The following is a 23,695-nucleotide window of genomic DNA, read 5'->3' as shown; positions in this document are numbered from 1 at the left end:
CTTCCTGGTCTGATTGCAGCAATGTGCTCAAAATGGGGCAGCCCTTGAAAACCATCCAGAGATTACAACTGGTGCAGAATAAAGTGGTTTCTTTCTGGGCACAATTCTGCTGGTTATCTTTTAAAGCCCTGCATATCAGATAGCCAAGCTATCTGAGGGACTGAGTCTCCCTGAGAGTATCTGCCTGCTCCACCATATCAGACAATAGCTCTGATCCTGTGGATCCCTCTGTGGATCCCCCTGGGATCCAGTAGGCCCTCACCATTCTAGCCTTCCAGTAGGCCATAAAAAGCTGGCTTTTCCACCAAGCATTGGGACAGGTTGATTATGATTGTTTATGTATTGGGGAGCATTGATTTGGGCACCAGGAGTTGGGGTTTTGGGGTGTGTATGCGGTTTTTATTATTTGTCTTATTGCTGTTGGTGTGAGTCACCCAGAGTTATGGCACAAAAGTTGGCTGGCATATAAATCTCTTAAATGCATGCATGCATAAAATATGCTGCATTTCAATTATTTGCAAAAAGGGGGATGACAGTTTTTTTGAGGTTATCTAAATTATGCTACTGTAGAAAAGATGAAGCCTTTATATAAATATGAAGAATTATTCTTCAAATGAAAAATATTTCACAACAATGGCAAAAATTAGACAGGAAAACAGGGTTGGAATTTAGTGTAACCATTTCCCATAAATAGTGATGTTATGCTTTTATAACAAGGACAGTTACAACAAGGAAAAATTCAAAGCAAAAGTCAAGGAATATTGACTTAAGTTACATGTTTGCTTCTTATCTGTTCTTACATCCAATTTTACTATCTGGAATTACTTTATTTTATGCTGTTGTATTAAGAATAGGTGGCCCTATGAATCAAATAAATAATAGTAAATTGAAAGTGAATAATAAAGAAAGATAAAAAAGAGGGGTAGAGATAATCCTGCTCTTACAAAATTACTCTGAACGGCATGAGCTCATCAAAACATCAAATTGTGATCTGCCATATAGGAACACTAAACCCTACTAAAAAGTTTCAGATGGTGGTTGTCTTGTCATTGTGGCATACTGAAACCCAACTGGTTGGCTCTCCAAATGAAAAGCAGTTCTGACAGAGTGATATTGTTAAGTTGTTTTAGTCCAACCCATTGATTTGGCCCAATCTTATTTTGGGGAATTCAGACCCCAACATGTTATTTAAAGGATAAGCCTGACCTTTGGCTTGGAAAAAAAAATAGAGCAGGGATGAGTAATATTTTGCTGACAGAGACCACACTTCATTTTGAGGAGTATGCTTCTAACGGCTACAAGTGGGTAGGCCAAGTAGGTGAAGCTACACCCCATCTATGGGGAGACCCAGGATTTGCTATGATCAGGATTTTTTCTTCTATAGCAACTCTACTTCCAGTTCATGCACAGAGAAAGGATTGGGGAGAAACATCTACAAATAAATGAATAAATAAATAGTTGCCCTGGTTCTTATAAAATATTACCTGCAGAGTTATTTAGAGAAATTAAGATTCAAATCCCTGCTCAGCCATGAAGCTCCCTGGGTGAGCTTGTGTTAATCATTACTATTCAGCCTAGCCTATCTTACAGGACCGTTGTGGGGATAACATGGGAAAAGCCATGTATGCTGACTTGAGTTGCTTGAAAAGAAATGAACATTTATAAATATTAAAGACAAAAGTGACAATGTTATCTATTATTGCCTCCTTACAGAATTTAATTAAGATAAAATTACTTTATTATTTGGATTTTATAATCTGAATTATTAAATAAGCTTGACCTAATTAGCTTCATGCACAGCATAACTTTCCATCTGGTAGAGTAATTTTACAGACTTAATTGTATACCACCATAAGTCAATGGGACACTGAGGAAAACTATTGAAAAGCTATTTCCTTTCCTTTGGAAGAGAATTATGTACAATTTCAGCATGATTTGCATTGCTAACACTGAAAGCCAACTGGGAGGAATCACTCTCATTTATATTACTTTCCCATGAGAAAATCAAGAAAGTACTATAAAACTAGTGCCATTATTCAAAAAGAGCTCCAAAATACTTACTGGCTTTAGCCAAGACAAGTTGCTTGGCAGAATGAATCCTTAATAACAATTGTGAGTCTGAGCACATATTTAATGTAAACTTCTCCATAACTTGGAAAACATCCTTTATCAATAACCAACATGGTCTGTTTTAAAAGTCTTGATGCATAGCCATGACCAAGAGGGTGAGCTTTGTGTTCTCCTCTAAGACGAGAGTTTGTGTTGTACAGACCAGAAATGCCCATGTGCAATTTCTTTCAGTAGCAAATGGGATCTGCCTTACTCTTGTGGGGCTCTACAGGATTCTGTCCTTATGCTTACACTACTTTATCAGACTGTCAGAATCTGCAGCCTCCTGAAAGGGGAAGGAAATATTTAGAAATCCCAGCAACTTCACAGTTGTGCAGAGCTTGAGCTTTTGAGATTTTTTTTTTCACAAGGTGAGTGATATGATGAATAAATAAATGGGGGTGTTTCTGCTTTAAACGAAACAACAACTAAAAATTGAACAAGCACTGGACTAAGAGGTAGCTGCAACTATAGAAGAACTGTATGGAAATATATACATTTGATTCTCAACTATGAAATATTTCACAAGGTGCTTGATCAAAGAAAAGCTTTTCAATATCATTTTGACAATACCAATCACTTAACATCAATTTCAAATTGCAGTTTGGCTTTCATCACATTGTCCAGCTCGAATCCCTCCAGATGTGTGGGGACAACTCATCAAACTGTCTGGCAGCATGGCTGGAGAGCACCATATTGAAGAAAGTTGCCCTAATTTATTTGTATTATTGACTTTATAAAATGAAAAAAAAATCTCTTTCTTATAGAAAGTGGTGATCAATTAATATGTGATTTTATAAATGATAAAGAAACAGAACTCAAAGCAATATGCTCCACTTATATTCTCCAGCTGAAGGCTGGCTTTGATACAATATTGAAGTTATTTTGGAAGAAGAATCTTTGAAAAATATGATGTCATATTTGAGGACAATTTGAATTTCCACAACCTGTTTTGTCCCTGTGATTCCTTCCTTCCTCTACACCTTGATATATTCTGCAATCTCAGTACAGTCTGCCCTCATTACCCTCAAAGATGTATTCACCTGGCTATTACTGAGTTATCTTGCACTCACAGAATATATTTACTCCAACCAGACTTCAGCTTGTTTAGAAATAGTCTGGCAGACTATTAATTAATTCTTTATTCCCCCAAGTTGACTCCCTATATTCCTATTCATTCCTATAATAAAACTTCTTTTTGTATCTGTATAGACAGGTCAAATTTAGGCAACATTTGCAAACCATCAATTCTGCCTTCTTGATTACAATTGGCAACAGGACAAAACAGCAGCAGAGAATCAATAACCAAGCTTCTTAAACAATGGACATTTCAACTCATATATTCTGCTTTTTATTCATAATCACGTAATTTGAGTTTCATAGTTAAGAGGTAAGAACAGAGATTCCTTGTTTTCTCTGAATCCTACAGACAAAGCCCAATGCTGATGAAGCAACTTCTTCAAAATTAGATGAAAACCCTACACTGATTGGCTCAATCAGAAACAAGTGACACTCGCCATTCATAGCTCAAAGAAAAGGATAAGGAGGAAAAATCCACTCTTGTGACAAAGGTCAAACGTTTGCCAGAAAAGAACCTGCTTCTCCCTCTCTCTGTGAATGTTTCATGGGACAACTTTGTCAGGAATGGTCCCATGAGGATGAAGTAGGCTCCAGAATGTCCCCTTTGCCTAAGGGGTGCCCTATAGCCACCCTGATCAGTTTAGGGTCATTTCACTTGTGTCATCCTGGTTCCGGTTGTTTTTCCTCTAAAACTGTCAAGCACTCATTAGAAGCTCTGTGAATATGTTGCTGAGGGCTGAAATTAGTCCCCCTCCAGTTAGGAACCAGTCTCTATTACTTAAACAAGATATATGTAGAATGCCAGCCAACTGATAAAGCTATGATGGAAAAAAAACCCCATTATTTTCTTTAAAAAAGTAGTTACTATGCTAAAATTCTGCATATAACTGCATTGATTACAGAAGTAGCCAAAATGAAATGAGTTCATTCTTCTTTTCTCTCACCCCTGGGTTTTTAAAAAGTATCTCATAGATGTGTATTCTCTCTGCAGCTGACGTGCGGTGTGCCCAAATATTTGGAATAATGTATAGAAAACATCTGCCTTTAATTATGTTGTAGCTCGAATATAGACAATGAGAATTGAATTAAAGAATATTTTGAAACCCCCATGGAGATGTAAAAGTATTAACAGCTGCAATACAGAACAATACTGTTAAAATGTTTGAAAATGTTTGGCTTTACCAATCAACAATGTTATACTTCTTAAATATTGATAATGCTTTTCAAAGGAGCTTTTTAAAATGGGAAAGCAAATTACACACACACACGAACACACTTTTAACATTTTAAAAGGTCACCATATTGGAGTGGGGAAAAAGATAATAAAAAGTAGCCTTTAGGGAGTCCTTTTAATTCTTTATCTCTTTGCATATATAAAACTACTGTTAAAAAAACAGCCTTGAAAAAGTATTTCACAGCTTTCCATGTTTTTCAGTTTGGGCATTAGACTGGTTAACTGAACGGTTTATAAATCTATTAGAAAAAAGATCCTTTAGAAATGGAAATATCCATGAATATAATATCTCCAAAAATAATTGTTAAATTCTTTGGACTTCGTACATATGCAAGAATGGTACCTCTCTGCTTTTCATTAAAGCAGCCACTTCCTTTTTCAGGCTTACACATCAGCTAGAAAAAAAAACCCTGCTTTAGGAATTGCTTTAATGAGTTGACTTCTTAAAACCAAAACGTATTTTTTTTTAGTTCATGCTGAAGACATTGCTTTAATTAATAGCAGAGAGGTGCTGTGCTCAACCTAGATTCAAAGCATTTCTGCCATCATTTTGAACCATGCTTTCTACAGTTCAATCTATGCTTGAAAGTATTAATCAAAATTTTAGGAGGAATTGTAACATAACACAGACCTTATTCAGACCCATTCAGCTACTCTATTCCTATACCCCTCTAAGGTCCAAAGGGCCAAGATTTTTCAACTGTAATAGATTTTTCAATCCATCAGTGGCTACAGTATTTTCAAAAGAGTCCTGCAGAATGAGGGGTGGTAATGGACAAGTTTTGTTCTTATTATAGGTATGTAATCAGGTTATACACATTTAATCTCTTTCTTGACCTAAAGCTTTTTCAGATTCCCTGAAATATGAATGCCATTTTCAATGCCCAACAATTAAACAGGCACTGAATTTGTTCTTTTTAGAAGCAAAGCATCTTCAAAAATTATTGGAGAGTCTGAAATAAGTATGTACCGAGGCACATCCCTAACTGCTTGTGCCACTGCATTCTGGACCAGTTGTAGGTTCCAACTGGCCTTTAAGGGCAAACCCTTGTAGAGTATATTACAATAGTCCACACACAAAATAATTAAGGTATGAGTGGGAAATTGGTAATCTTACAAAAGCCTTCCTAGCCACAGTTGCTAGTGCTCTTTGAGAACTGAGTCCAGGGAAAAACCCAAATTGTGCACCAAATTTGTCTGGGAAATTGCAACCCCATTAACTGCGACCTGGCCACTTTCTCAACAACCTTACCTATAAAGGGAAGGTTGGAGACTGGATGAAAATTGTCCAGAGCCATTGGGTCCAATAATACTTTTGAGAAGGCAGCATACCACCACCTTCATCAAGGCAGGAAGAACTACTCTCTCATTCACTCATGTTCTAACCAGATATCATCTCCTGAGAGGCCTTAACTAACTAAGAGAGGCATAGATCTAAAAAAACTGCTGCTGAGAAGTTTCTACTCCTAGCCACTGCATCAAGCCTAGTAGTGAACCCCAATTAGGGGTTCAGACACACCTATACCCACTAAATACGTTAAATCACAAGTCCTACATTATACCTTATATCTTAGGTTGCACACAGTTTGGTGTAGTATAGTGTAGAAGTTAAGGTGCTGGCCTAGAAACCAGGAGACAGTGAGTTCTAGGCTTCCCTTAGGCATGAAAGACAGCTGGCTGATTTTGTGTCCATCTTTCTCTCTCAGCCCAACCCATCCCACAGGGTTGCTGTTGCTGGGAAAAGAGGAGGCAGGAGTATGAGGCAGGAGTATGAGGCATGTTTGTTGCCGTGACCTGACTAAAATATCTATAAAAAAAGGCAGGATAAAAATATCATCTTCATCTTCATCATCATCATCATATTCTCCACCAATGTAATCATAACCAGCAATTGGTATGGAAAGAAAAACAAGCTTCCCACTGAGGATAGATAATCCATGATTTAGCTAAAGTCACCTCAAATATTACCTATTAATATATTATGATCAAATCAGAATTAATTTGGTTACAGAATTAAGCTGGAATTTAAAATAATCTTATTCCACTCACCAGTTTTGCGGAGTGGAAAATCATCCTTGGCATCTTGTGCTCCTGGCAATGTGTATTTATATGAAGGAGATGTCCCACAAAGGGGAGGAGAACTTTGATCCAGTGAGGTATGGTGGGCAGCCCTATAGAAAAGTTAGTTGTCATTGATTAATATTGCTTATGAAGCCACAATTTAGAAATGATTTTGCTGTATTATCTCTTATATCTTCAAAATGTCCAGAGACCTAAGGGTCATAACAGTTCTACTCTCCCAATAATTCATGAAGACTGGAGGTATGTCCTCTGGAAAAAGGCAAGTTCCTGCCACCTGATTTTAATTTTATTGTTTTAACTTTTTTTAATGGAAGCTTGCATGAAAAGGAAAGACCTCTATAAACCTTTTTAATTTTAGTAGCTTCTCAACTTTAGCAACTTTAAGATGTGTGGACTTCAACTTCAATGAGTTGAAGTCCACACATCTTAAAGCAGCCAAGGTTGAGAAACACTACTCTAGAGAGAGTGGCAATCTTTTGCTAAATGGGTATTTTGTGATTGGCCCTTGCCCTACATATCAGTCATTCTGTGAAAAGACAAGTTCTGACCATACATGCCAGACTATCAGTCCCAATGTGTTGAGTACAACCATCATCATCATCATCAAGATCATCATCTTATGAAAGTTTTCATTAAAAACATGCAAGATAATTTTCATATAAACATAATTTGGAAACCAACTCTTATAAGGATTTAACATTAGAAGAATCTATTGTACAGAGTCATAATACTATTTTGTTCTTATTTTTATGCGAAAAGGGAAACCTCTAATTAATAGGCCAGGCAGGGTCTGGGGGCCTTTTTCTTCAAGTCTCAATTCCTCTCCCAGACATGATCCCAAATATTTTTTTAGTCCAAGAGGAAGAATAAAATATTGTATCCCCACACCTTACATTAAGAGAAGCCAATGGGACAAATAGTTGACTTTTACATCAACAGTACTATATTCATAGAACATAATTCTTCATCTTAATTCAAAAAAGAGGCTGGCTTAAGTGGCACAGAAGGGAATAGGCAGGGAGCTGCAGCAGCTGATTCCGCTATACCGAATAGCATATGGTTACAAATTCACTGTATCCCTTATGGAGAGTAGTCTTTTTACTAAATACCAAGGGCTTAAGATATAAAAGGATGAACATACGTGTACCAGAGCTTGGGGTGCCGGCTAGTGGAATGATTCTTTCCATTAGATAGTGAGTCTTTTGTTGCTGATTTACTCAGTAGGAACTCTTGAAGTTTCTGCTTCACTTCAGTACTGGCTACTGCTCCTAAAACATATAGCATTTTATATCATTCCACTCAAATATGGCCATGCATAGTGTTTCAGCTTTCTAGTTTTGATTGTGATCCAAATGTGTATCCAAACCAGTTTATCTAATATGAGCAATTATTGTGGTTTATACCCAGAACAAAAGGAATAAAATAATGGCAAAAGGGAGAAAGTAGGTGAAAATTGTATAGTGTATCTTTTTATCACTGAAATCAAGCCATACAACAAATCAAAGTAAAACCAGTGTCGTGTGATAGTTAAGGGAGATGGACTAATGCTGAGGAATCCGAAGTTCAAGTCTAGTTTCAATCATGGTAGCTCAAGGGCTGATTTTAAGCCCGATAGTCAGTCTCAGCCTCACTTACATCATAGAGTTGTTGTTGGGGGAAAACTGAGGGAAGAAGTACTATGTATTCCATCCTGAACTCCATGAAGAAGGCATGATATAAATCTAACAAATAAGTAACATTAGATTTGGGTACACTCCTGGTTTTGTGACTTGAAGCACAATGCTATGCATTTAATAGGGAAATAAATGCTTTAGAAATTCTTCAACCAATGGAGAGTGCAAATGCTTTCTAGCATTAAAGGAGACATTTTCAACTGGAATTAGTTTCATGCTGCTATTGCCTTTTTCTTTTTAACCATAACTGATCTCTTGAACTAATAAGTATATAATTTGAATCAGAGGAGGCAACTCACAGCCATTTGGCCTCATCAACATTTCCATCTGCATCCATTTCCACATTCAACTCCCACCATATAAAATATATGTAAAATTTTAGTCCTCTCCACTAAACGGAATCACTGGAAACACCCTGAGAAGCTAAAAGGTTGTTTTTAAAAACATGGTCTTTACACCATAAATGTTGCCTATCCTTGCTTTAAACTCTATAGCAAGGTAATTGACTACTCTAGAACCAAATTCCATAAGATATTTTCTCATATAGCTTTCCTGCAATGTTTATGGAGGTATGGTTTTAATTAGTTTCAGTTTGCAACTGGTGAACTGTGCAATGTTCATAATTAATATTTTTGTGGAAATTTTATACAAAATGTCCTGATCATGAAATAAATTCCTAATAGAGACCAAAGAATGGTCTCATATATCACTGATTACAGTTTCAAGACCTAGTTTTTTGTATTAAAGAGCAATAAGCATGCATTAAGTGAATCAACACTGTTACAGTCACAAAAAATGAAAGTATGAAGTGTTATAGTCTTAGTATAAACAAAAAGAGGGCATATTCTGAAAGATGTGTGTCATTGTTATAAATGAAGTAGCACACAAGAAGAATCTTCTTTCAAAATCCAACACTTATTATTATACTACTGCTAAATGTATGTAATTTCCTTCTAAAATGAAAGCATCTAGAAAGGATACAATAAAGTTCTCAATTTTGCTCAATACTGGCATACAATACATTATCAATGAAAAATTCCAGAGCAATAATGAAGGCATTTGATGTTACAATTTGTTCCCTCCTATACGTAGCATTTTGAAATACTAAAACATTTGGTCTTTACTTCCATTCCCTTTGTGAGCAGATTTATATGCAACTATCTCCCCCTAGTGAGTATCATGTTCCAGCAATCTTTCTTTTAGAATTTATTTGCCTTAAAACCACAGTAACAGAGGGCTGTGTTATTAAAAGCCAAAACACCAAGTTTTGGAACTGAAACAACAGAAGGAACAGTTCATGTCCATATGCATCTGTGTCTATGTATACATCTGTATATATGAACACATTGTAATGCAAATGTAATAAAATGCAACTTAATGGAGATAATGCTATATTTTAGGGAATTATATATTCAATCTGAACAGAATTTTCTTGTAGGCAATATTTTTATAAAGGGGGATAATGAAGGATGGTGGTTGATGCGTACAGAAATTAGATGTCATCTTCTAGCCAGACTGAACCGATCTTACTTTCTCTGCTTCTTTCTTTGCTTTTGATTGGTGGAAGCTGCTCTCTGCGATGTCTCTCCAATTCCTGTTCTTGCCTCTGTTGTTCAAGTTTCTGTTCTTTTTCAAGAAGTTCCTGTTGTTGCTTAATGGCTAAGAGTTCCTGTTGTAACTTGCAAAAAAGACAAAGTTATGAGAAAGTGCAGTTTTTAAGGTAGCATTGACCATAACAAGGGCTTCACAACTTGTGTAAATATAAAAAAATAGCTCCTAGATTTCCCAAGCTAGAATAGCTACAGCTAGAATTCTGAAAGGTGGTCCATACATTTGGAAGGTGGGAGAAGTCTATGCTATAATTTTTAAAATGTTAGAAAACACAGTTCTATTCTACTACATTTTGGCATCATGTTGTGAATATTTTGGTTGAAAGACCACATGAAATAAGTGCAAGGTTTTTGAACACATTATTCTAATATGACCATTTTTGTACAGAATTTTTACAAATGCTTTCCTTTTTGAAACAAATGTATCTAATGTATTTCTGTATGAAATTTGCTTCCATGTCTGTATGTTTGCATTTGGATCCAAAAACTGCATTACATAGTTCATGGAACTGCAAAAACCAAATGGTAACTTTGTTCTAGTTAGTTTGGAATGTGTGATTTTTACAATTGTGAATCAAACTCTTTATAGCAAATCAAATCAATCTTCTATCCCAGACAAAAGTACTGTAATTCCCTTGAAAGTAAAGGGAAATAAGTTATCAATGGTTAAGGCTACCCCATCTGAATTAAAACAATATGGACTACCACTAGATGGCAGCAAAGAATTATTTTGTTCCTGTATTTGTTTGGTGCTATCTAGTGGTCATCTGGATATCTGCAATCCCCTAATAATTGCCAATTCATTCCACTTACTTCAGTGAAATTTACGGCTAGATAGTATTCTTGCTCATGCTCAATTGTCTACCAAATTTCAGAATGCTGTTTTTATATAAAGGATAGCAGCCGTAATTAAAAGTAAATTTAGGTGACAGCAAAAATTTTCTTTTTATTCTGATTTCTTGTTTCTGTTCTTCTTATAAAATGTTTGGATCTCTCTTAAAAATAAATAATTATATAATGTATGATGTGGCTTTTCTAGTGGGTTAGTCTTCAAACAGCCAGACCTTTTACATAAATAACATTTCTGTGCTGTTTTTCTCATTTGCTATGATTGCCAAACGCTCAGTTTGTTCATTACGTGATAAGCCAAGGATAATTTTTCACATCCAAACTTAATCCTGATACATTACGAGAAGCAAATAGAAGGCATGAGGTTAAAAAATAAATAAATAAAACATGCCAGCTTTCTTAGAATGCATAAACTGAAGCTCATGTTTAATTTTTAATTACATTGAGAGATTTAGCATTAAAAAAATGTTACATTTATCATGTTCATTTTAATGATCACATTGATTCCAAATATAACAAGCACTTCCAAATATACTTTCCAAAGCTTACAGATAAAGGCAACCTGGTAGCTGAATAACGTTGAATAATTCTGATGATTAGAAAAACATGATCTCAAAAATGTAATTTTAAATCTAAGCTCTTTTGGAATCTTGTGGAAGTTTGGAAAGAGCTATGCAAAGTACAGGTCTTTGTATTAAACTGGTCTTCTGATTCTCATCGTAAGTCTTACGACGAGACACATAACAGTATACAGTGCTTTTTAAGCAGATCAGTATCTTCCAAATGTGCTCCCAAACCTGCTGACTTTACTCAATATTCCAGTTCATAATAGCTTGTTCTGCTACAATTTCAAAGAGCTGCTCTCACACATATGTCTGCAACCTTACACAAAACTGAGAGACAGACAGATAGATATGGCAGAAGTGAGAGACTAATATAAACTTTCATCACATACTGTGCTGATGTACAAGAGAAAGAACTCAGTTGCTGCTACTCAATTTCTACAGTAACCAACCCTTTTCCCCCTCTAGATGCACTCTGAAGAGAAAAAAAAAAATTCTGCTACCTTTATGTGCTCTTGGATCTGTGCCTGGTGCTGTCGCGTCAAGTTCTCATGCTGTTTCTGAAATTCTTCTATCAAAAGCTGCTTCTGAATCTGCTGCTGCTGCTGGATAAGGAGTAACTCCTGCTGTAGCTGCTTCTCCCGCATCAAGGGGTCCACTATAGGTACCATCATCCTGAGATCTGTTCGCAAGTCTAATGGTGTGACTGGTTCTAATCCGAGAGGAACTTCTGATTTCACATCCACTAATACACAGGAACAACCACAACGACAACAACAAAAAGGTGGGGGAGAAATAGATTGAAATTTTATGCATATATTAAATGAAGGTTTTGCTCTCTCTTTCCAAAAGAATAGTTGTTGTCTTCTCTGGCCTCTTGATAAGGTTATAAGAACGGTGATTATTATCAACAGAGCCTTTTACATTTCCAAAGTAAATGCTGATAGAATTTGTTGTCACAGATTTTAAGAGAAAACTCTGAAGCTTTCCGTTGTTGTTGTGTGTGTGTTTTTAAAAAAAAAAAAAACTAGTTCAAAGTTAATGTGCTATGGACAGAATAGGTTTTAACTGCTGCTGATTTTAAGTGGTCTGCATATCACATATCATTTGATGCTTGCTATCATAAATCAAATACTTTCTCATAGTATCAGGCAATCCAGACTTCAGTGTCATATATTGAGGGACAGAGGATGGTTTGCAAGTGACCCACATTTCTTTCTATAGTCTGACTTATCTGATTAAAAATTTTGCAGTGTTTTCCTCTTAAAGTCAGGATAAGTTTGTGAAAAGTTGTTAAACAACATACAGCACTAACTGTGAAAGTGTCCACTCTCACTCTATTGAAGTTGTTTCATTCATTTTTTATGATACTCGCTGCATGCCTTACATTTTTCTTTGTAATCTGCTTTATGAAAGCATGCTGTGAAGGTAAGTTAAGTATCCATTTGTAATCAATTAATTGGTAAATATCATAAAAAAGAGTATCGGGCACTTTAGGGAGCGGTTGTTTTTGTTTTGTACTAATTTACAAAAATATCCAGATAAAAACTTTGTTATTTGAGTGCTATGGCTAGCTACGGAACTAACAAGAGGCAGAGCTTTATATGTTTTAGGAGGTTTTGTAGAAAAACATACTTCATAGATTCTTGTAAAGCCTCTTAAGCCGTGAGCATTCACAAAGCATGCTTAACAAATCCCCAATGACGTTCATCGGAATGTAAGTGTATAGGTGTCACAGGTGTCTGTAACAGGCAACAATGATCCAATGACAACATGCTTTCAAATGATGTAATTATTAACTTCTATTATGATATCTGATGCAAGTTTATAAGTCACATTTTCATGTTTGTCATGACATGAATCGTTGGGAGGCATGTAAATTTATAATACTGTGTTTTATCATTTGTCCACCATCCCTTGCAGAGACCTGTACATATGTGGGTCTGTCTTAGACCACTAGTCCATCTAGTTCCTTATACTGTATGGGTCTGCAGCAGTTCTTTCTTGCTGGATAGAAATGCCACGAACAGAGGGAAAAACAGAACAAATGAAATATAAAATGTAAAACATCTTCCTTTCCTCTACCCAGCTATACTGACATTCCTGCAAAACTAATTTGCTACCTTCGGGTCTTCTGACAGGAAGGGCCACTGCTCTAACAATCTTTTGGTTTGTCCTATTTATAGAAAGCACAAGAAACTATGGGGCATCTAGCTTTTGTACTGATAGAATATTTGAAGAGGTAATGGCTCTTTTCATTGGAGATGGGCATGGTCTCTAGATGTGGCTATTAGCAGCATCCTCTTGTAATGCTATACCTTTGGGATTACCAACTACTGCTTAATTAGTAGGATGACCATACATTGGTTACCATGCTACACTTTATAGCAACTCCTCAGAATATAATCTAACAATGCCATATAAAATATGCAGATATTATTACATTATAGCTTTAGTAACACCTCTATATTTTTTAAGATATTGGTCTAATGTTGATGTAAGATATTGGTCAGATCTGTATACAGAACTTTAATTCAAATATATATATATATAAATTAAAGTTCTGTATACAGATTTTTAATGGGCAGGAGGGGCACAGCCTGATCAGAAGAATCCCCATGGTGGAATTTACATTTCATCCAGAAGAGGGCAGTACACACAAGTATATCAAAGAGCTTTTAAAACAAAAAGTAAACTACAGATTTGCCTCATTTCCTGATAGATGTATTAGAAGAATGTGTATTTGGATACCAGAACAATATTCAGTTTGGGGGTTTTTTAAGACAACATTCCTGCATTTGTTTGTTCACTTTTAGCTCTCCCTTTGTTCAAAGAAATAAGGATGGATTACAAAATTGATTTAGTTTTAATATTTTCTGATTTTTTAAAACATAAATTATTGTTTTTTTGTATATCTGTTTTTTAATTTATGATATCTTACATTGGGAATATAGATAGATATGGATCATGGAAGATGCTAAATGCCTCACTACTTCCTAGCAACAGATATAAAATATACTGTTACTAGTGTTACTTATTTTTTGAAACTGCAATTGTAAACCTCAATGCATAGTTTATTTTCCCAGTGAACCACACTTGCTTCAATGGCATTATACAATCTCTGGCTTTTGTTCTACAATTTATCACAGACTTGCAAATCCTTAAGTTACAAAAAATGTTCTCAATTATAAATAATTGTTCCAGGCCAAAAGAAAAGTGGGTAGCATAATCCCAATTCTTCTATCCAATTTATGCTGCAGCAAGCTACATTCCATTTGTCTGGACTAAATATAGCAGCATTTATACAAGAAATCAATAGTGCTTGGCGAGAAGAGAGCAAAGGCATGAATATTTCATCAAACTCACACAGAAACAACAATCAGCAAACTGACAGCTCAGTGAAAGCTGACTTCTCCAAGCCTCTAGATAAATCTGTTATTTGGACGATGGTTTATTCCATTCAAGTCACAGCCTTATCATAGGCACTCTTCTATTTTTAGCATTGATTGCAATGTAGGTGACAAAGGCTTATCATGTTTAAAGTAGAGCGATGGATTTTCTTACATCTATCCTGCCACATAATAAGTCTCATGAGGAGCAATAAAACTTACTAGAGCTGAGCAAAAATTGTGCTCCCTTGAGACTGTCTACGGGGGCACAGTTCAAAATGTTCCTGATATGAAAAGCAGAAAAAGATATCCAAACCCCAAGAAGCACACATACAGTGTAAATATGTAAAAAGGAAGGTACATGTAAGAAAGTGTATCACAAGAAGGACTCAGCTAGAAAAATAACCCCCACACACAGAGGCTACATGTTTCCTATGCTTGTTCCCAAGATCAAAAATCCTAAACTGTCAAATCTATTGATGATTGTCCAATTACTCTGAAGATGGTCCAGTGTAAGATGTTGAATACTACTACTTCTAATAGTAGTAAGTAGTAATACACCTCTCGTTGAATAATTAAGGCTACCATTTTATTTCCACACTCATGTACATGGGCACATTTAAGGAGGCAAACAGTAAGATGTGTCTGACAATGTCACCATGAAAATGCTATGACTTAAGCATGTACTGAATGTAATGGCACGCTTTACAAGATGATATCACCTATGTTTTGCTGTCCTGTTTGCTGTGAACACTGCTTCTGATGCAGTTTCTTTCTAAACTTCTACTGGCTGTATCCACATGAATGTACACAACAATTTGCTGGGGGAAAAGTAAGTAGTACTGGACTCCTGGGAAGAAGAGCAATATTTCTTTTAAAAGTGCTGTGTTTTGCAAACAGAAGACTTCCAATAAACATGCAAGAACATGATACTGCCAAAATGAAGCATCTAAAGTCCCATATAAGTCTACAGGACAGAGAAGCATGTACTCAAATTTGTACCATTTTTCACAGCAATACTGAATAATATTTGTGACATCAATGACACAATTAGGGAGCAATTCAAAAACTGGCCATCAGCCAAATGAGTGGCTCTTCAGGACAGTGTTTTTCTACCCATGGAAAGGGATGTTCCTTTGGGACAGCACTTATGTCACCAAAAATTCTCTGGTACATCTATGAAAAGCATCATGGGTATGGGTAACCTGTCAGTAAAGTCATAGCATCATGGAAATGGAAGAGAGCATTTATGACACTGCATCAAAGCCCTTGGTCTGTATAAGAACCCAAACTAAAGTATCCACAACAGATGCCTGCCCAGCCTTTGCTTCAACTAGTAAGTAAAGAGAGCCCATTACCTATCTTGGTAATTGGTTCCATTATCAAACTGCCCTAATATTTACATGAAACTGTCTCTCTAACTTCAAGGCTGCATCAAAAAATAAAATTTCTAAATTGTTGGAGTTAATCATTTGACTTTATTTTTGTAATGCTCTGACCCCAATTCAGATGTTAAATCTGATTCTGGGCAGCACATATTAAGAATTCAAACAAACTGGACTATGTTCAGGACAATGAGTCTGATAAGAGTAGAAACTAATTATTATGATCAGAGACTGAAACAACTGGGAATCTTTAACTACTGAGGAAAAAAGATCGAGAGGGGTTACAATAAAACTCTTCAAATACCCAAGAGGTTGCCATTGAAGAAGGTCCAGACCTAGGACACAGAATTATGGCACTGGAGATTTAAATTCCATTCAAAATAACAGATATTTCCTGTTTCTATTAATTTCAGACCCTAATCCTAATCATTCATCCTGCTCTTCACAATTTCCTGTTGCAACATTATAAATTCTCAACCGTTATTGCATCTGCAGAATGCTGGTCAGCTGTCCTGTTTAGAGTAGTCCAGACTTTACTATGGAATGATGGGCAGGAAGATCCATCAAGTGCATGGGGTGATCATCTGGCCAGTCATTTTGTGGGTAAAAATCATTTGTATTTGCTCTGAGTTGGAAGCTAGATAGGCAGGATCCAAGGAGATGACACAAGCAATGTCTTGCAGTGTTACCTGGGAGGTTTTTGTGCCTATGGACAGCATCCTCTGGAAAAATCAACTGGTGCACAATAGAACTGCCCATGTGATTACTGGAAAATCATGGTATTGTCACATCAGACCACTGCTATGGAGCTGCATTTGTTACCAGTTTGTTTCTGAGAACAAGGTGCTGATTGATACTTATAAAGCCTTACACGGTTCAGGGCCAGTTGAACAGGGAGCATTGGCTGAAGATTCCCTACTACTGAGGGTGGGGGGCAGAGGCAGGCATTCCTGGTGATGGTTCTTCTTTGGAACAACCTACTCCCTGAGGAAAGAATGTCCCCCACTGTTACAGCATTATGGAGAATAATTAAAATCTGGCTTTTCTGGAAAACCTTTGACAATTAAATAACCAGAGCAAGATCCACACCAATATTGCCTGTTACTGCTTAAAGTTTTATTATTTTTAATTATATTATTTTTTCTACTATTTTTTATTTTGATGTTGATTTCAATTTGTATAGCTGACATCTCAGATACATGACTCTGGCAGCTTGCAACCATCAAAAAACTATATAAAACAACAAAATAAAAACTATATAAAAAACCATAACACAATCAGCAATTGAAGTACAAAAAAACACCAACAAGAGTCAACATAACCACTGTATAGGCTCTAACACACATCCAGAAAACTGAACCAAAATAGGAGTTGGGCAGTTTTTGCTGTTTTGAGTAGCTGGTATACTAATGTTTTTCCTCTTCTTTTATTTTGTTCATATTTGAGAATACCTTGTTTCTAACACCTTTTCTTAATCTTTGTTTTAGTTTTCTTAACATCATCTCCATAATTCTGAACTATCCCTGTGATGCCCAGCCCTCTTCTACTTCCTATATGACTTCTTTGTCTTGGTGCATTCACTAAGGTTTTTGTGCAGCCATGCTGCCTTCTTCTGTTGTCTATTCTTTAGGAGTTTTTCTATTGTTCTTGGAAATTCTGTTTCCCTTTTTAGCATTTTCCATCCATCTTGAGTTCCTTTTCTCATTAGATTCTCTTATCAAGGAATTCTATTCGCCATCGCTTTGAATTTATAAAAATCAACATTGTTGAAGTTGAAGATCCATCTTCAACTGCACTTAGCCTTACTTTTCCTGAAAACAAAAAACTCCAACATTATCTGGACACCAAAGGGTGAAATCATGCTATACATACCACCTCTTTTTCTTTTGAGGAAGTTGAATACACATGCACGTGCGTGCACACACACGCACACACACACACACAGACATATATATTCCTGCACAACAGTAGTGGTAATGGACTTTTATTTTTGGCAGGATTCCCCAGTTGGGCTTCTCCACACTGTTTTTGACCTTTAGTTGTATTGGAGCTTTTGGGAACTGTGGGGGGCAGATTTGAGAAAAACAGATGCAGTAGACAGCAGTTCAAACACTATCATTATTATATTTCCTTTAAATATTTCCATACACAGCAGAAATGAGAAATAAAATAAATGTAATCAGTTATCTGAGGCTTTGATATGCAAAGCTTTTATTTCCCAAGAAATAAAAAGGCAAAGCGTTATCTGTGCTTGCTGAAAGGCAAGCACAGATAACTACATACTTTTAAGCCACTGCATACTGAAATACTAACTTTGAAATTAACAAACCCAGACATAATCATGTATGGCTCCTGATTTCAAACACTTGTAATTTTCAGTATTCCATCACTTATAAAATGTGGCTTTATATCAAAAGCGGTCCTCTATTCATGTTTCAAGTCAAGTTCTTGCTATTAATTGGCAGGGAACTTAATGTCTGCTGAAACAAATTTACAAAGTTACAACAAAACTACAAAGCAATGTCAATACAATACCTGAAATATATCTTAGTTTTTTAACAAGTGATTTTAATCCACCAACAGACCAACTTCCTGCTAGCTAATAAAGCAATCCTCATTTTTTTTAAAAAAAAAAAGTTCCTTTTCCATACAAGGAATCAGAATATCTTTCATAAAGCCAACTTCTGATGAGTGCAAGATAAAAATAGGCCAGAGATAAATGTGGATTTAACCTTCAAATTTACTTGAGTACATTAAAGACTAAATTGCCATTCTTCTGCCAGCTAGTTGGTATTCAAAAACATGTCTGCAAAAATGCCTCCTGCTGATGTGGGTTTTTACAGCCACGTCAGTGTCATATCCTGAGTTGCTTGGCTATGCCAATGCAAAACCACATGTTATGATAATGTGTGGGTAAATTTGTCCTCATTCCCAAATCTTAAAAACTATTTGCTAGCGATCAGTTCAGAATATTCAGTAAGTAATTCTCCCTATGACTTAGTTAATATACTTCACAGAGTGTGATCCTCCTTGGATGGTGGCAGTGTGGCTGCTTGCCTCTTCTCCATTGTGCACATAATGATACATTTGAGAAGATAGCTCCAAATGGAAGTTTGTATTCACAGAGTACAATATCAGTATAGGATGATTATTATAGGCACTTGAAATTCCAATTTCCCATTCTAATTATATAGATGATAGAGTACATGTTCAACATCAGCTCCTCTGACAAGCAACTAACAATACAGTATATGTTCATGGATCAGCACTATATCTGACATCGGTTGGTCATGATGTAGGGCTATTCATAAAGGGATCTAATAGTGCTCTCAAGAAACTTTGCACCAGGGAAGCAGTCATGGAGAACAGGCTTGGCTTGGGTTTGCCTTGCAAGGTTCTCTGAGTTGTACGGAATGATGCAAGTATGCTAGAGGTTATATACAGGAGGAGCTATTAGCAGAGTTCACTTGGACATTTCACAGAAGCTTAACTCCTATTGGGATGAGTCGAAAGTACAAAGATGGGATGAAATGTGAATGGAAGTCACTCCTCTCAAAGAAGCAATGCCATTATTTGAATTACTATTGGGGGAGGAGGGTATATCTTTTGATGAGTTGGGATTGCAATTCTCAGAATTCCCAGAACGTAGTCTGGAGGGTACCAGCTGAGAGAAGCTGGTTTAAAGAACACAGAATAATTTATATGTGGCTTGTCCTGAGTCTTAATCAAGTACCAATTACAGTCATAACATCCAGGTTACTTTTCACTATTTTTATCCCTGAAGAATAAATGAGATTGATTGATTGATTGATTTACTTATCAAATTTTATTACTGCCCATCTCCCCCTCAAAGATTAAAATAATCTATTTTATAGTTTTATTTATTTTATGTCCCACTCAAGGTGGCTTACAACAATAAGAATACACTTTCTCTTGTGATAAAATCAAGATACTTAAATGCACAAAAATAATGCGACCAAACTTTATATCTCAAATTGTATAATCAGAACCTGTTGTGAAAAGTGCCACTGGAAATCATATAAAGACTTCCATACAAGTTCCTAGGTGGCTTTGTAACTCAAAAATATTGAATAAAGGCAAAAGAAAAATTAAGGTAAAGAATATAGTATAGGCAAATGTTCATTTTGAACCTTAATTCAGTGATCAAAAATGAAAGACTTTGAGGCAATCTTACTTAAGCCTATACTGGGGATCAATGGCTATTAGCCTTGATGGCAGTGTGACTGCCTCTGAAGGCCACCTGCTGGGACACTAGTGGGCTTCCTTGTGCAGTTGGTTGGCCACTATGGTAACAGACTGTTGAAATAGATGGGACGGGGTCCAATACAGCAGGGCACTCCTTATTCTTTGTCATGAAATATATTTTGGGTTATATATGAGAAAAGACTTGTTTGTGAAATACTTGTATGTTCACCCAATACTTTAAATAATTGCACTAGCACATAAATACATAAGATGAGATGGAAGGACCAATATGAAACCACAGTATGTACAGAAGTGCTGATTTTGCTAATTAATGTGGTAGAGTAAAATCACTGAATATAAATACAGTACTGACAAAAAGAACCATTCCTAAATATGATTAAATAGGTACAAAGCTTTATATAAGGTTTCATATGAATATGAATGAATTCAAATGAATATGCTATAATGTGTATTTTACATAAATAAATATTAAAGTATTCATTTAAACAATACCTACAATAAAGGCATTTACTGGCTTTAGTATTATTTTTAGTAATGTTAACATATATTGCATATTTAACACCTTAAGAACTAATTACAGTAAAAAAGGTGGTTAATAAACTGAATATATAATAAATTGCAATATACATGATCTGTGATACCAATGTGGCTTATATTCAACCTTCCCATACAAAGGAAGTTGCCTAAAAAGATATAGCCATCAACTTCTCAGTTTCAAGCTAGAGTACTACAGGAGGAGCTATATGGACCTGAAAATAGTCTACACAGTTAGGCATATCTATCGTTTAATGCCTATAGGAAGAAGGCCAGATCACACAGGACTCTGCCTTTTCCACAAAGTCTGAAATAAAAACACATTGGGATTCTCGGTGCATCTCATGAGAAAGGTATGGCTATAAAAAACAAGGGTATCTTAGAGCTAGGATTATAAATATATACACACATACATATGCATACATACCTTTTTTATAATTTAATTAAAAATAATTATATTTTCACCTACAAGCTACTGAACAGCAATGCAACAAGAGGAACAGACAGATTTAAATAATGAAAGCTGCATCTGCATAGCTTTTTACAGGACTGCATTGTTAAATAATCAAAGTAGAATTCCAACTGTACACATGTGACTAGAAGTAAACCCCACCAAAGATTATTGGATTTGCTTATTAGTAAACTCATTTAGGAGTAAACCTCTCTAAATTAAAATATTTACCTCTGAGTAAATTAGGGGATTTCACTGTACTTTCATCATGAAATATAATTGGGGACTTTAGTTTGTTACTTCAGCATCTAACCAAGGTTAACTACACACAATTTATAATTGGTATACAGGAAGTCCTCATTTAGTGACTGCCTCATACAGCTACCACTTGTAGTTATAACGATGATGAAAAAGTGATTCTGCGACCAATCCTGTCATTTATGACCTTCACAGGTAGATAAAGTACAGAAAAGCTGAATTAAGATCATAAGCACAGTCACAGTTTCAGTTAGCAACCACTTCGCTTAATGACCAAGTTGTGGGTCCTAATTCTGGTTGCTAAACAAAGACCACCTGTAATCTATGTAAGCCTGAGGAAAGAAAAAACTGTTTGCTGAAAAGCCCATTTTAACCCATTCAAACATTAAAAACTACAGAAGCCTTATCCAAGCCCGATTTATGTATGCCTGGACTTGTGGAATCTTTCCAGAATACATTCCAAATCAGACGCCTCCATATCATCAGGCAAATGAGAACTGCCAAAACAACTATTTTTCCTTCATAAAAATGAATAGAGATGTATTCTCTGTTAATTTCTGAATCTATTTCGTGTGGTGCTGTAACTCTTAAAATTACTGATTTCCCATACAATATATGACTGTAAAAAGGATAATGAATTTCACTATAGTGTAAGTCCTACTTAAGTGAATCACATTTCTTTCTGAGTATACAGGCTTAGGACTGCGTTATTAATGTACAATGCCTATTATTTTGGAATGGAAAGAACCAGTTTAATGAAGGCAGCCATGTATCACATATAATTCACTTTTATCATTTTTTTTTCCTGCCTTCGAGTCAGTGTTGACTCCTGGCAACTGCCTGGACAAGTCCCTGCAGTTTTCTTGGCAACATTTTCAGAAGGGGTTTGCCATTGCCTCCTTCCCAGGGCTGAGAGAGAGTGACTGGCCCAAGGTCACCCAGCTGGCTTCGTGCCTAAGGCAGGACTAGAATTCACTGTCTCACAGTTTCTAGTCTTAACCACTACACCGAACTGGCTCTTGTTTTCTTTTCTTTTCTTTTCTCACATAGCCAAGCATAAAATGAAAACTATAAACATTCACATATTTTTAAAATATAATAAAGGTTAAACAATTTAGAGTTATAATTCTAATTATAGAATAGATTAAAAAAAACACAAAAGCAAAGCATTTTGCATTTGTGTTCTTTGCATTATATTTAATTGTAAAACTGAATATAAAAGTAAAGGCTTTTCCTCAGGCTGAGTTCAATTCCTAGTGATTATATGGCACATCCATGTACATCTCTTGGTAACGATATCGAAGTGGTTTTCCATCACCTTGTTTCAGGGTATTTTTTCAACTGCCCATTCCAGGTTGATTGATTGATCGTGTGCCATCAAGTGGTTTTCCACTCCTAGTAACCACATAGATAGATTTTCTCCAAGATGATCTATCCCTAACCTGTTCTTTCATGTCTCCCAGTGGTGCACTCATTGCCTCTGTAACTCAGTCCATCCTCCATGCTGCTGGTCGTCCTCTTCTTCTCTTTCCTTCTACCTTTCCCAGCATTAGAGCCTTTTCCAGAGAGCTGGGTCTTCGCATAATGTTACAGCCCTGGAATTTCCTGGTGGTTTAATTCACTGAAACGTCTGTTACAAAAATACTGCAAATAGCTAAGACTTGTATGTTCCTGTACTTCTATTAGGAAAGTGCTCTAAGTTGTTTACTTTCTATGTAATCAGAGCTATAATTTCTTCAAGTTATTTTAGGACCTGGCTATAGCTAAAGCAGGAAAGTGCACTTTATTCTGAGCTCCTGATATGTCAGTGCAGCAAAGCACTGATTCAGTTTTATAAGCTATCTTCTTACATAAAATATAACACTGCCAGTTATTTTTCTGCAATATGCACAGATGGCTACTCTGTATTCTTGGAATACACTATATTACAATATATTAAATCTTTTTTTAAGTAACCCATGCTTATTTAATCATAACACCACCATAGAACCAGAATAGATAAGTGGCTACCAAGAAGTTATCAAATCCCACCATATTCATGCCAAAATTCTTACTGCATTACAAGGGGATGAGTTCATGGCCTCAAAGCAAAGCAACTCTAATGGGTTCATGAGTTAAACTCTTTAGCACTAGAGAAAAGATTGTACTATGCCAAAAACTAGTGTGAGAAAGACCACTTGGGTATTTTTCTACAAGGGGCATGACAGACTGGAACTGTCTCTGTTGTACTGCCATCTGTCATTTGCTAGAT

At 36.0% G+C, this 23,695-nt stretch overlaps 1 protein-coding gene across 2 annotated transcripts in view; it reads right to left on the bottom strand.

Moving 5' to 3' along the window:
* HDAC9 (histone deacetylase 9) overlaps positions 1–23,695 on the bottom strand; it is a 284,421-nt gene that overhangs the window by 228,359 nt on the left and 32,367 nt on the right. The window contains exons 2-5 of one of the 2 annotated variants that reach the window (XM_063303735.1): positions 11,704–11,945; positions 9,709–9,856; positions 7,647–7,773; positions 6,473–6,594 (exon numbers count right to left, since the gene is read on the bottom strand). In XM_063303735.1, the coding sequence (XP_063159805.1) occupies positions 6,473–6,594; positions 7,647–7,773; positions 9,709–9,856; positions 11,704–11,945 (639 nt within the window). The remainder of the gene's footprint in view (positions 1–6,472; positions 6,595–7,646; positions 7,774–9,708; positions 9,857–11,703; positions 11,946–23,695) is intronic. The other variant, XM_063303736.1, reaches the window with a different exon arrangement.

The sequence above is a fragment of the Candoia aspera genome, chromosome 4, assembly GCF_035149785.1.
Source record: "Candoia aspera isolate rCanAsp1 chromosome 4, rCanAsp1.hap2, whole genome shotgun sequence".
Taxonomy (NCBI): Eukaryota; Metazoa; Chordata; class Lepidosauria; order Squamata; family Boidae; genus Candoia; species Candoia aspera.
Note: the sequence above shows the minus strand (reverse complement) of the source record. Positions and strands in the feature narration are given on the sequence as shown.